The 15,427-nt window shown below is 37.8% G+C and overlaps 1 protein-coding gene across 4 annotated transcripts in view; it reads right to left on the bottom strand.

The window, feature by feature from the left end:
• KCNIP4 (potassium voltage-gated channel interacting protein 4) overlaps window positions 1-15,427 on the bottom strand; it is a 296,711-nt gene that overhangs the window by 372 nt on the left and 280,912 nt on the right. For all 4 annotated transcript variants that reach the window (XM_021395285.1, XM_021395284.1, XM_021395286.1 and 1 more), the window contains 4 exons: window positions 14,064-14,134; window positions 7,536-7,643; window positions 6,705-6,809; window positions 6,310-6,372 (listed from right to left, as the gene is read on the bottom strand). In XM_021395285.1, the coding sequence (XP_021250960.1) occupies window positions 6,310-6,372; window positions 6,705-6,809; window positions 7,536-7,643; window positions 14,064-14,134 (347 nt within the window). The remainder of the gene's footprint in view (window positions 1-6,309; window positions 6,373-6,704; window positions 6,810-7,535; window positions 7,644-14,063; window positions 14,135-15,427) is intronic.

Raw genomic sequence — 15,427 nt, 5'->3', positions numbered from 1 at the left:
GTACTCAGCCCTGGTGAGACCCCACCTCGAGTACTGTGTCCAGTTTTGGGCCCCTCACTGCAAGAAAGACATTGAGGCCCTGGAGCATGTCCAGAGAAGATCAGTGAAGGGGTCTGGAGCGCAGGCCTTATGAGGAGCGGCTGAGGGAGCTGGGATTGTTCAGTCTGGAGAAGAGGAGGCTCAGGGGAGACCTTATCGCTCTCTATAACTACCTGAAGGCAGGTTGTAGTGAGCTGGGGGTCAGCCTCTTCTCTCGTAACTAGTGATAGGTCTAGAGGGAACAGACTCAAGTTGCACCAGGGGAGATTTAGGCTGGACATTAGGAAATACTACTTTCCTGAAAGAGTGGTCAGGAGCTGGAATGGGCTGCCCAGGGAGGTGGTGGAGTCACCAACCCTGGAGGTGTAAAAGGAATATTTAGACATTGTGTTGAGGGACATGGTTTAGTGGGGTCATAGTGGTGGTGGGTGGATGGATGATCTTGAAGGTCTTCTCCAGCCTTGGTGATTCTATGATTGTAATTAAACCAAAACTGTTCCAACAAGAATGCATTAGCATGTTAATAAAATTATTTCTGTGGTATTTTGGAGGTTATAAATTTATACCCAGTAAAACAAAGTTGATATAGACAGTGAAAACTTATGGAATAATTTCTGTATCTGCAGTCTGAATTGGGAATTTTTACATACACTGTGTGAAATTAACAGTATTATGTATTGTACACAGAAGCCTGGTTTTTTCCTCCAATTTTGAGGCACCTTACTGCATAGTCAGGGATGACTCTAAAATATAAACGTGCATCCTCATTCGGTTGGAAGAATCAGTCAATTCCCAAAATAACACTGAATACTCTTACTCCTCAGTTTCTCCTTTCTGCGTGTTCACACTGAAAGATTTTAGCTGCTTTTTAATGCCACTTTTGCTTTCTGATTGTTTGCATTAGATAGGTAGCAAAACCTTCAAATTCCGTGTTATGCCCAATGTTTGCTGATGCCTGACTCTGTACTCATTTCTGTCAGTAAGTAACTCTCAGCCAAGCACTCAGGAAAAAAAGATGGTTTGTAATATATATCTTTCATCATACGGAAGGCAGATTTTACTTGTAGTAGCCCATATCTGGTGGCAGTTCTGCATCAGTAGTATAGCTGCAAAAATATGCTACATGCTCACAGAATCACAGAGGTTGGAAGGGACCTCAAGAGATCATTGAGTCCTACCTCCCTGCTAAAGCAGGTACCCTACAATAGGTCACACAGGTAGAAGTCCAGCTGGGACTTGAATATCTCCATAGAAAGAGACCTCTCCAGGCAGCCTGTTCCAGAACTCCGTCACCCTTACCATAAAGAACTTCTTCTGCATGTTAGTACAAAACTTCCTAAGTTCAAGTTTTAGGCCATTACTCCTTGTCGTATTGCTACACATCACCAAGAAGAGCTTGGCCTTATCCATTTGCCTGCCACCTCCCTTGAGATATTTATAAATATTAATCAAATCCCCTCTCAGACTTCTTTTCTTCATACTGAACAGACCCAGGTTACTCAACCTTTCGTCATACAAGAGATGCTCCAGGCCCTTTATCTTCCTTGTGGCCCTCTGCTGGACTCCTAGGAGATTTTTTTTTTTTCTTTAAACTGGGAGAGCCCAGAACTGGACACAGTGCTCTAAATGTGGCCTCAACAGGGCAGAGTAGAGGGAACTGGACACAGTGCTCTAAATGTGGCCTCAACAGGGCAGAGTAGAGGGGGAGGATAGTTTATCATTTGCTGGTCTCCACCGTGGTGATTTTTTTTTTTTTTTTTAAATCTGAATACATAGCACTTAATACTTTGCTGGTAAATAATCTAGCCACCTTTAATTCGAATGAATAAGACTTGACTGTTTTAGGAAGTCCCATGAAAGTACCACAGAGAAAAAACAGTTCTCAGATTATCATAGTGTTCTCTGCAACGGATATGTAGGCTTTCTGTACATTAATATTCCAGTAACACATGACTAGTTAGAAGTTAAATTATTCACTGTTCAGTCCAATGGCTGATGTGTTTATGGAAAACAACAACTACAAGTGATTTTCTTTATTTATGTTAGGAAACATTCACAGCAGGGTTTTCATCTTTGATTCTATATGACATCTCAAGTGATGCTGCTGTAAGAAGCAATCTACACAATATTTTGTGCTAATTAACTAATTCATTGAAGGAATGATCTCTAATTTAAAAAAAATAATGCTGTGTAGATTAATGCTTCAAAAGATTGTGTAGGAAATTTACTAGGTTTATTTTATCTTCCAGTAATTTCTGAAACATTAATATACCATTTAAAATCACTGACTGATGCACAATTAAAAGTTTGCCTTAATTGGAATAATTTGTCATTTAATTATTTACAGATGTTTTTGTATACCTATTCATAATTAAGTTTAGCTAACAAACAACACGTCCTTTATTTAGAAACAGTTCTTTATTTAGAAAGTTTTGACACTTCCTACCAATTTTCTAATTTATAGACTAATGAAACTAGCTATTTTCTAAAATCAGCTCTGTATTTCTGATGTTTGCTGTTTCAGTATGGAAGCCTTCCAACTGTGCACCTTTTCATTTGCCGCTTTTTTCAGTACATTTTTCCTAGACAGCTTTTCGTAATAGATTTGTTTAATGATTCCTAATTCAAGGCATTAAGGAGATGTTTGGATAGTCCATATGACATACATAACATGAATGAATGAGCTTTGCCAGATCTGACCTAACTGCAAGCCTACATAGAGGTTTTTCTTTCTGAAATCTGATGTGGCTCCTTTGCTCTTTTTTAGACTAGCCTAGTAGTAACCTTGGGTTGCTACTGCAGAAAATATCTATCCCAGAAGCCTTTTCATTATTAGAAGGACCTTTAAGTAATTCACCTGTGCACCATTCATGCCTTACTTCTTTTACTCTGTTCCTCAAAATGCTACTACGTGAAGTAACACCCAAGTTAGGCCACTCTCCACCAACACCAGACAGCCAAAGGACAGAGGAGGAAGAACTGGATAGGATCAGGAGGAAACACTTTTGCTGTCCTGACTTTTTCCATCGGCAAAGATAGGTCCTTATACTTAGTGACCAGACAATACCATACTCAATGAAGCCTGAATGCTTGGTGAAAGGATAGACCATCCTTTGCACCTGGACTATGAAGTAAGAGTCCTGAACTTGATATATTTCCTAGACTGAACAGCGCTACCGCAGTGACAGTTGTGCCAACAAGTGCTCAGCACAAAGAGGTGATCTAAAAAGAGACATGTGTGTGTTTAAGAACACAAAGAGGCCCTTGACGCTACCAAAAAGAAAAAAACAAAAAACACACTAAGTGAAAGTGGAGTTTCTCTATTTAAATATGTCCTGCTGTGTAACTTGTTGCTTTTAAACCACGCTACACTGATTTTAATTATCACAGAACACCAATACAAGGGATGCACTTCTAAGACCCAGTAACGTCACTTCCAAATTGAAGTATAGGAGCAGCAGCAGTTCTCAGAGGGTGAGAAGTCTTGCCCAAGAGATCATTCAACAGAAGTTTTCCTTCAGCTTTTCCTGGCAGAATAGCCTTCTAGTAGACTATCAGATTCACACTAGAAGGGATCTTGGAGTTTGGTTGAGGGTGTTTTGCAGTGCCCATTTCCTTGCACTGTTTTGATGCTCATCTTGCAGCTTGGGATAGAATGTAGGGACTGGTGAACATTTCCTGTATGCCGCTAGCCTATTTTCACATGCAACAGATGCAGCTCTGGCTGCCATGTTCATCAGTGGGCATTCCCATTCCAAGGTTTGAGATAGGTAGAATCATTTGTTATGCCAAACTGGCAGGGAAGGTTTTCAGCAGACTTGCTCTAATATCAGCTTTTATGCCAAAGGATGGCTTGTAGATGAGGAAACAAAGGTAGACATCAAAGTCTAGGGAACAGCAGGCATGCTGTGACCCTGTCCTGATTCAGCAACAAAAGATTCTGGTAAGCAAAAGATAACAGTAGGACTTGCAGTACTCTATGCAGAGTGCTAAGGACAGCTAAAGGTGTGGACTGGTTTCCTCAGCAGGGAAAATTGAACTAAATGAGTATTTTGCAGCTTGGAAAAGAGATACCAAAAGAAGGGTGATAATGATGATAAACACTTTTTCCATAGCATAAGAGCACACCGAAACACTATAAAAAAGACCATAAAAACACTTCTTGTCAGGACCAAAACAGGTGACTTTTCTATAGGAAGGATTACAGAATTATTTAGTTTTGTTTTAGGCATTATTATATACTCATTAAGTATGAGACTTCTTACTCTGGAGCGATGCAAATCACTGCATGCTGAAAAAAGAAAGGAAGTTGAACATTATCTTTCTAGATCAGTCTTGTACCTACTCATTTATTAGCAAATCATTTCCCTACAGCTGTGTTTTAAAAGGAAGTGGCCACTACTGGCCTTTGGGAGAAACATAATCCTGAGAAGATTGAAGCCACTTTAACAGAGCACACCTTCTGAAGGAATTTTCTTGAAGGACTCAGGTTGAATTCAAAACCCAGATCTCATTTCTGAAATTAAATCTGACACAAATATGAATTAAATGCTTTGCAGCTCAGACTGTTAATAAAAGAAAGGTCTTAGTAGATAGACAAATGTGGGCAGCAAGATATCTTTTGATGTGGCATCCAAATGATGGCATACAAGTAGAGCAGCAAGATGGTCTGTCCTCTAAGACAAGAGAATAGTGACTGTCACATAATGATTTGCAGGGCATCTCTCTCACATATATTCTGAATACTCAGAAGAGCTAAGTAAGAAATCTACTAACAGAAGTGAGAAACTGAATCACTTTGGCAAAGGAGGGCAGGCAACTCTTCACCAGAGACACTAATTTTCTTTGTAAACGAAGCAATCCATCCATCACTATAATCACTGTATTCAGATAAGTCTTTCGGGTAACTTCTAGAACTCTATAGGCCTCAGCTGGGAAATGAACCTCATCTCTGTTTCAGAGGATCAGTCAAATACCTGTCACTCATATTGAGTAAGACTGACAAGCTAGAACCACCATCAATGTGATGTAACACTGCTGACAGACAGGACACTACACAGTACCCATTGCTAAGGATACACAGGACAACCAAAATTAGAAGAGCTGTTTTCTTTTTTTCATATGCTAACATCAGTGGATTAAAATTGATTAAAAGACTCAGTAAGTGACCACTAAGTGGTTGTATTTTATCTCTGTATTTTGCTACTTTTAAATCATGAGAGCAATCCCAAGGATACGCTAGAATTTGTCTGTTTTATGTATGTGTGCTATTTCCCTGTTCTGCTTTCCCTATTCCATAAATTTATAAATCCATTCTATAAATTTAATCACTCACTAACTGCATTGTTCTTCCCTGTCTCTCATCTACTGTTCTCTTCTTGGTGTTGGAATACAATGCACACAAGAAGCAACACACACAGTCCACGCTGCTGGTCTCTTGACAGCTTCGCAAGAATCAGTCAGCCTGGGAAGACTGACTTAGCAGTTGAACACTACTACAATTTCTTATGTTTCTCACTGCAACAAATAGCACTGGTTTTATTTTGCCTTATCAATTTCCATAGTGTAATGAAGCCCACCTTATCACTAGGTGTAGTGCAACATTTCGCAGTATATAACAACATAATCTCTTATCACAACAATATTTGCTATCATTATTTTGTAGTTTCTTTTTCTTGCATTTTTCAATTCTGAAAATGCATCTTATCTTTCCACACATTGGCTCCTGGTGTGAAAGCAAGTCAGTTCCCAAGGGCAGGAGTGAAAACAGGCTGTAATTCATGCTGCATGTTTACTTACAATCCTGGCTTAAAATGCAAGGAGCTGCTTTCAGCAGCTGAAGGAAATTAACAGCCACCTAGGCAATGTAAACACTTGCAACTGCTAATCACAGTCTGTTCTTACTGGCTTGCCTTGGAAAAAAAAAAAAAAAAAAAAAAAAAAAAAAACCACACCACACACTTGCCTGCTGTTAACTCCTGCCATTCAACAATTTGCAAGCTGCTTCCACTCTCCCTAAAACTTACTGCTAGAGGAACACTCCTATATATGATAATTTTTCAAGTAATATTATTACTGTGACTGTATGCCAGTCTTAACAGGAGCGTTACCCAGCACTGTCAGAAGATATAAATATTTAGCTGAATGCGAAGAAACTTTTTGCTGTTAAGTACAAATAAAATGCTGTTCTGCTCACTGTCACTTCAAAAATCAGTGTATGATAGCACTAGCCAGCTGATAAGGATTCAACACTTATCACTGGGTACTTACCTTCTGGCAGCTCTCAATGAATTCATCTATGGTAACTACTCCATCTTTGTTTTTGTCCATTTTCTGTTCAGAAAGAACAAAAATGCATGATTACACTCCTGAAATATACATAACAGTCATTTTTATTATGCATTTCATTTACATGACAGCTTAGGGAACAACTAGGCCAAAATGCTGTAAAGATGTAGGAAGCAATACACTATAGCTTGAAGAGCTTCTTGTTGAAAAGGCAAGATGTGGCAAGTAGATCTGGAAAAAGAGTGCATTGGGACGGAACCACAGAGAATAAAAGAATAACAAAATTGATAGCATATGCAAAACTATTACAGCAATGAAAGTCTTCCCATAGCTGCAAACAGAGCAGTCTTTTTGGTTCCCTTTGTTACCTGACCCACCTGGAAAAATGTTTCCACGTGTTGTCTAGGTGTGTCCTCCTTGAGAACAGGATAAGTGCATTTCCCCATCATATCATATATTGCTTTCATGATATCAAGCATTTCCTGAAGAGAAAAAAAATGTGCAATTCAGGGTGCACTACATATTGTGCTTTGATTCAGAAAACATAAATATTTCCATGATTTACATTTTAGAGAAAAAATATCAGATTATTGTTATTTTGTGATTGAACACCTTCAAGAATTTACTGGATGTTCCTAGAAGTCCTAGCATATTGGTTTGGCTTTCATTACTTGTTAAATACATGCAGATGAATGTTTCTGATTTTAAATAATTTTTGAGTGATTCAGAATACATGCACATTCACTGATTGTGGGAAGAGTCTACTAGATCTAGTGCATAAGTAAACAGAAAAAAATTCTGTAGCAGCAGGTTGAAACACAAGACCTTCATACAACTGAGTTTTCAAGAAAAACAAGAAATACCCATGCACAAACTTGCACACTTGCAAAGAGTCTTCCATTTTTATCAAAAGTTTTGGATTTGTTAATAGCAGGAGTTACAAAAACTGTAAGAATAACTATAGATGCAAGTCATCTGCTGCACTCTGCACATACATATGCTTCTGTAATGCTTTTTCAATTTTGAAATATGCCTTAAAATGAGAAAATTCTTTTTAGCGTATCTAGTTTGTCTAGTTTCAAAATATGTTATATGTTATTTCCTGACAGGTCTGATTTGACAGTGGTTCTTCTGAAGCCATTCTTTCAAAGAAAGACTTCTGTATACAACCTTCAGCTTCAGTGCTTAGTATAAAAAGTAGACCTTACCTCTTTAGTTATGTATCCATCCTTATTTATATCATACAAATTAAAAGCCCAATTCAGTTTCTCCTGTACTGTCCCTCGGAGTAAAATTGAGAGACCCATAACAAAATCCTAAATAGACAAAAGGTCTTGGTAAGTTTGGAATGGAGCACTATTTCATAAACAGAAATGCAGACAAATGCATCAGAATCACAGAAAGCTTGAAAGGTGTGTTGATTTGTTTCACTTGACAATAAATGTTGAGGATTGCTGGTTATTTAAATAATTAAAAATCTAGGCACTATAAACTACACTAATAATTATCAAGTAAATTAAGTAAATTGAGTAATTTTTTGTAAAATAAGCCGCTATTTTTCTGTTAGTGGATTTATCCTCTGAAGTGCCTCATGTAATAAGTCTTTGTTGAATTCCAAGTAAAAGCAAACCCCATGGTCTAATGATTCAGAACAAAGCTTAAGTGGGAGTTAGATTAATCTAAGCACAAGAGACCAATTTTGGAATAGCTGTCCACTAAGAAATATTATATTCTTGTTTTAAATATATATGTACACACACCTCATTGGAAGTAGAATATGTAGTTCTCAAAACTCGAGTGAATCTTGCGCAGTCAACATTAAAAACTAAATGTGTGTTTCCTCAATACTTAATCTTTCATTGGAAATCTGACAGGGAATGGTACTTATTTTGCATCCATGTGCCACCTCAGTGGTCTTGTCACCCACCAATACTCTACTGCTTTAGATCTACTCCATAGAAGTGAAAAGACTGCTGAAATTATATACATGTAGTATATGGATAACTGACAAATTAACATTTGTCAGGATTAGTCAGACTATGCTCTTGATCAGCAGACAAGCAACTCTGAAAACTGATATGTAACACCAGGGTTAGAGCAAGATTTTTACTTCACAGCTGTAATACTCTAATGTGATGGAAAGTACAGCAATAATAGCAGAGTGGCACAATCCTAGGCTACAGCAAATGAACATAAGCCCAAATGCAGCAGCTGTGGATGCAGAAACAAAGGAAGAAAAGCTCCTTACCTTTGGAAGGCCTCCAGTAGGCAGGCATCTCTAGCAAGATACCCTTGCCTCCACTGCTAACCCTTAATGAGGTCTGGGAAGGGGTAGATCCTGGCTGCACGCCTTCTGGTCACTCAGGTGCATTGCATGCACATGAGCTCCCCTGCCTTGGCCCTGCCTTCCACCAGTTGCTCAATCACTGGTTCAGGCTGTGACTTAGCATTTCTGCTACAACAGTTAATATTCTTTCAACAACACAAACTTTATTTACATTGTATGAACATCATTCAGAGTGGAGAAGATAGCAATCAGGATGCACTGTCATCTGTCTTCTGCATTTCTTTGCTCATTAACTGCATTTTTAAAATCAATGGCTTCTTTTTTCCTAAACTTTTCCTCTACTTACTTCTACTTGATAAGCTTGTATACCCATAAATCTGTGAAATCACCCCTATAATGTGTCAAGCACAATGCTTCAATAGCTTATATTTAAAGGTGCATTTTTACATTATTGTTAAAGACATACAGGAATTCTCTAGAGTAACACTAAAGCAGAGCCTACAAAAGCTGAATGATTTTGTATTGTCTTTGGCAAACTACATTTCCTTAAAACAGGAACAATGGAAAAGAATGCATGGAGGTTAAATGTAAATTACATAGGTCTGATGTACCACACAGTCAGACAAGTGTACCCAGTGCAGTCAAGCAAACACAGACATCACAGCCTTAGATACTCTGGTAAGCAGAGCTCTTTTGACTGTTTCAGTCTTTAACAATTCCGGTGGTATGCCCTGGGTTTTCTTAGTCTGTCATAAATTTCTGTGTTACTGGTACATGTGTCCTTTGGGGTAGATTAATACACAAGTCTTGAAAAGAGTTTTGCTCAACTTATCTTGTCTACATCTCAATGACTAATTGAGGGTCAGAGGGTCAAATCTCCAAACAGCTCTTTAACAGTGTGCTATCAAGTATTAAAATGTCCAAGAAATTCAGAACAGATTTGATCACATTACAGCATTAGCAATTAACCTTTTTAATTCAGTACTATTTCTTCACATTTTTCTGCACTATTTTTCTTCCTTCCTGATGCCATGTTTCATGAATTCTTCTGCAAAGGTCTCCAATAACTTTATTTTCTTAAAGTGTTATGTTTCACAACTCTTGACACCAGCAACATTTGCATTTTTTCTGATGTTTAGAGTTGTGAGGCACTGGAACAGGCTGCCCAGAAAGGTAATGCTCCATCCCTGGAGCTTGGATGGGGCCCTGGGCAGCCTGATCTAGTGTATGGAACCCCTGCCCGTGGCAAGGAGGTTGGAACTAGATTGTCCTTAAGCCAAACCAAGCCATTTGATGATTCTTAAATAATATCTACTTTCCTTTTCTTGATTATTTCTCTTTTTTTTTTTTTTTTGAGGCACCACTCATATGCTGGCTGTCTTCCTGACAGCTCAAAACTAACAGGAGTATGCTCTAAGCTTTGCATGAGTGGATTGTCTCCTTCCCTACTGCATCAGTGCATTTGGGAATCGTACACAGATCAGTCCAGGTACACTGCCTTTGTCTGAGCACTCTCTGGAGTTCTCCAGTTCAGGAACCATAAAAAGGACTTATCATAAAAGGAGACTGTGATGAGCTAAATAAGGACCAGTTAGGACAGGATATGTTTTCTACATATTTAATTTAATACAATTTCAGAATATAACAATAAAATCATATAGAAATGGAAAATGAGATTCAGTGGTCATAGACTGAATCCACACAGCATTTTGGGCTAGATCTTCAAACAGAGAAAGGCTCTGGATGGTGGAAGGTGTGGTGCATGCCAGGAGTGGTGCAGCTACAGTAGGTGTTGAGCTAGTGATGCTATGCAGAATGCTATAATGGAGCAACAGTATTTAGGGCAGCAAATAAGCTCGGAGACAGTCTGTCTACATACTTGCTACCAGCAGCTCAATGACACATGACCCAAGCATTCAATTTGGAAAGAACTCAAGTTAACACTACAGTATTTAGTGTTTTCTTTTCAGATGTGTTTTCTTTTCTGGTTTAGGCATCTGAGTCCTGGAGATATAGGTTTTCTGCTTTTAGAAGGTATTTATTTTTGAAGCAAGATGGTACTGCATGGATACTTCTGTCCCCTAAGGATACTGATGCTGCCCACTGAGGAGAACAGCCCTGCTCACTGAGCACCTACCAGGGAATATTAGAGGTGCATCTGATCTCGGGGTACAGAGGTGACCAACTCCAGAGAAGGGCCTGACTCAGGGACACCCCAGGGTTCTCCTCTGTCTGTGATGGAAGCACACCAAGTGTATGTTCTTTGATATTTGCCTTTACTCCTTTTCACAGCTCATTTCCAACTCTCTAGCTTCCTACTGAGCCTCCTAGTACCTCAAGACTCCGATTAAAGGAGTCAAATGGGGAACAGTAGTCACAGACGTAGTGACGCACAGAGGCAGTTAAGACAGCAAAGGTCACCGATGACCTGCAGGAGCTGCTATTGAGAGGAACTGTATTTATGTGTAGCTGCTTTACACTTACATGAGAAAAAATGGCTGATTTCATATACGGCATCAGCAAGGCTTTTGTGTCTTTAACAGAGAATCACACTTGAAAACGTTCATTAAGCTCAGTAAATCCCAAGTTGCTGTCTTGGATACAATACCAGTTCATTACTGTTGTTATTAACTAAATACCAAAGTTGTGTTTGATCTTAAGACATAAAAGAAGACAAAACAAGGCAGGTTAATTCTGGACTCTCCAATAGAAATGAGTTAGCAAGCTAGTTAATCAATTAATTAACACAAAATTCTGAGGGAACAGTTGAGGAATAAAGTAATCAGGAAGTCACCAACAACTTTACTAAGGGATAATTAATGGTTTTAGGAGCAACAGATACAGATTACCAAAATCGTTGAACATCTCCATTGCATTTCGCACAGCTTTTGTACTTTAAGGCACTGAGAATTAGTGGAATTAATGAGTGACTTTTGCTTTTATCAAGATCAAATTTAGAGCATTAATCTGCATCTACAATAAACACAGGGCACTGATTTGAATGTTTGCTTGTTTAATGCTCATATTAAAGCATACTACTTTGCATAACTAATGAAAAACTAAGTTAATCTCTAAATTGACAAAATTATGGTATAAGGAAGGATAGTTTCAAGCAGCTGGTTCCATTAGTTCGTTTTTATACTATGTAAAATGCTTCAGCTGAAGAGTCTGACTCTTCAGAAAGTCTACAGATTTAGGGATGTGCAAAATTTCACGTGCACAGCAATCTCACTAAGCAGCCTTGTTCAATGAAGGTGGGTGTTTAAGCAGTACCAGTTGTGCTAAAGTCCAATACTTTGTTGGTGATTGAAAATTTGAGGAAAAAAGATCAAAAAGCTAGAACAAATTCTTCTTTCCTGCAATTCTAGCTACCACAGTGCCATTAGAAAAAGTGCAACAGACAAAAAAAAATCATTCTTATCCTATACATTATATTTGTAGTTCTTCCAATACCATTTCAAATTTTCTTGTCCTTTTCACACAGAGAGTGAAGAGAGTGAAGAGAGACAAAGAGCATTTTTTCTTCACAGATCACTATACTAAATTGCACTTACTCCTATACTGTGATGTAAAAAGAAATATGGAGTGAATGATTATTTATTCTCCAAATTTTTTAATCACACCGCTGGTCCTCTACTCTTTGTGCCGATGGGTTTTGTGTGTCCTTTTTGTTTATGTGTTTTGTTGGGGTTTTTTTTTGTTTTTGTTTTTTTTTTTTTTGGTAATGGGAATTAACTAGAGTGTGGATTGGTACAGAAAGGATATGGCTGCATCTAAGATAAAAAGGATCAGGAAATAAATAATGTGATTTTGTGAATCACATTTCACGAAACCCACAATTCACAGCTACTTTCACATGGTTAGAAAAAATCTATTAACATTAGAGGGATGCTTTTAGAGTGGTTATTGTACTGGTTGTAAGAATGAAGCTGCTACGTGGTACAACAGCACTGACACAGGGTCTTTTGACAGTGCTAGAATTACGCTGGGCTTACAATTAGTGCAAATGAGATCAAAGTCTGGGTCACTTTATTTGATTTGATACCGAACCACAGTAAACTGGAAAATGTCTGTTCTGGCAATGGCAAAAATGCCGCTTCTTTTATTTTTCTGTTTTCTTTTATTCCAAAGCCTCTTTTGTACATGGACCTGCACTTTGAGATATTCAAATCCATTAAAAAAAGGCTTTACATCTACCTCATTTCTTAAGGCTTTCACTTTGAGACACAAATGTGAACAAATTGTCCAGGAAGGTTACAAAAGGTTGTTTTGTTCTCATTTTCCCTAATGAAAACAGCAGAAATGTTTCTTAAATATTGATGCTAAAAATACTTTCCAACACTGTTGCTGCTGTTACTGATGTTACCAGGATTCCCTGTAGAATTAGCCTGCATTCAGAAGATGTGAATAAAAGCTCCATTTCTGCTTCCGGTTTTACATGGAGCCCATTGATTCCAGCTGCCTGGAAGAAGGCGGATGGGGTTTGTGTTTTTTAAATAAATGCAAATAATCCCCCACAAAATGCTCTAGTTATGTTCCCAGCTAAGGTTTAGATTTGCGATCACAGTGCACCTGCTTGGCAAGGATTCTTCCATATTACACCAACAATAAAACAATAAAAACTTTTTAAAAAGATTTTCCTTCAGACCTTACAATATCATTCACTCAAATAATAAAAATGTGTGTATAGGGCATTTAAACAAATTTACAGCAGTTATATTTAATTCCAAACCAATCTCAGGTTGTAAGGATACCATCTGTCCATTGAAAAACAATACAAATCAAAGCAAAGCATTTAATTCTATAGCTTAAAATAAGGGCTCCTCTGCAGTACAACCTGCTTGCATTTAACTGTTGCAGGGAGTTGCCTTTTTTCTCATGGTTTTGTGTCAGTGATGTCAACCTTTGCAGGTGGTGACATCAGCCTCAGCAAGGAAAGGCAGCATTTCTAAAAACAGATTGGGCAGATAAATGGAGGAAGAATTATTTTTAAACATTTGTGTTTTTAAATGCTATATATGTTTGTAGAACCTTCCAGAAAATAATAGAGTGTATAAGCAATCCTATTCTGTCTGAATTGTTAACTTTAGCTGGATCGGGGTCCTTCTCATCTTGAAGGCAGGGGGAAAGATGGGGATTCTGTTATGTAACTACTGAATAAGTTGACTTACCTTTTAAATGGGCAATTTTACAAAAAATGTTACATAGCACAGTTTGATATACAATTCTGGGATATACAATTGTGAAATAATTTTGTTATTATTTTATTTTTTTGTTATTATTATTTTTTGTTATTATTTGATTTTGTTAACATGTCAGAAAAACTTGAGTCACATAAGCTAAAATTTGTATGTGATCCATATAATAAAACCAATGAAATTCAGCTTCACTGCAAAGAATATTAAAACATTAAAGAAAATGTAGAGAAAGATATAACAGTATCACTCACCTCAAAACTTACAGATCCATTGTGGTCAGTGTCAAATGCATTAAACAGAAAATGTGCATAAGTTGTGGAATCTACAATTTAAAACAGTAAAAACATGTCATAGTCAGCACATCTTTTTCATTTAATTTTATTCAATGAAAATAAATAATTATCAGAAGATATATTTTGACACCAACTAAAATTAAAATTTCAAATCACTTTAAATTTTTTTGGGGGGGGGGGCAGGAGAGTGGGGGTAAATTAGAAGTGTAAGTATATGTGCAACTACACTTGAAAGGAAATTCTGAAAATACAGGCTAGAATATCTTTATTCCTTTTCATTACCACTGCTGCACACAAACGATTAATCACTGAGATCTGAACAAGTGGTTAAGAAGTCATGTTATTGTACTCTGATACAGTCTGCGTCAATGGGAATGCTACCTTATCAGTTAAATGACCATGATGGGGGATCTTTCTTGTGTGCTAAAGAAGAAAAATGTGTTCATTAGTCACTTTTAGTGAGGGAAGCAGGCACTGCCATCTGTGCACTTGGCATATGGCTTTTATGCTGGCAAGAGGCGCATTGCCTCAGTTGAAGATGAGCGGGCAGAAGCTGCTGCTGCTCTGGGGCTCTGGACAACAAACTGGCACAGGGACGAGCAGCAGCTGAGACTTCAGAGTCACTTCAGTGGCGTCTGCCACCCATCTGGCTGTTGAGTAGTTGTCAACAGCCATAGGTGAGAGACCCATAGCTGGGTTGCTGCTCAATTCCCATTTTACAAAAAGTAGATGCCTAATAGCCATGAAAATGTGTGGCTGTGACTAACTGAAGTGGTCAATAAGATTCTGAAAGATAACTAAACAAGTGATGCCTTCACTAATTGTTTACTTTTCAAGCCTTTTCGAATGCTTATCAACTCATTTTGGAAACACTATACAGCATCCAGCACATGTTTTTGTAAGGATGCATCTTTCCATTTCCACCAGATTCCTTCCAAGAGACACAAACTGCTCCAAGAGTAATATATTTTGAACAGAAACTCAAAACTATACTTCACAGATTCAGACCAGGCATTGGTAAGTGATGTTTCTGGTCTTATTTCAGTATGTTAATTTCATATGATATGAAATAATTGTAACAAGAACAATTTCAAAACCTTGTGCCTGTTAACACATTTTGGAGAATTTCCTCCCGGAAATTCTGTGGAGACATTCATTCACCCATCCATGATACCAGCCATCAGTGTAATTGCTTAAGCATGACTTAGCAGGTGAATTTCCACTTTAACTGAAAAATGTAAACTTCTTTACTAAAGTTTATATTTAGAATTTTAATTCTCATGTTTTCTATAATCTACTGAGACATCTGTTGTACAACAATA

This window comes from Numida meleagris, chromosome 4 (genome assembly GCF_002078875.1).
Source record: "Numida meleagris isolate 19003 breed g44 Domestic line chromosome 4, NumMel1.0, whole genome shotgun sequence".
NCBI lineage: Eukaryota > Metazoa > Chordata > Aves > Galliformes > Numididae > Numida > Numida meleagris.
Note: the sequence above shows the minus strand (reverse complement) of the source record. Positions and strands in the feature narration are given on the sequence as shown.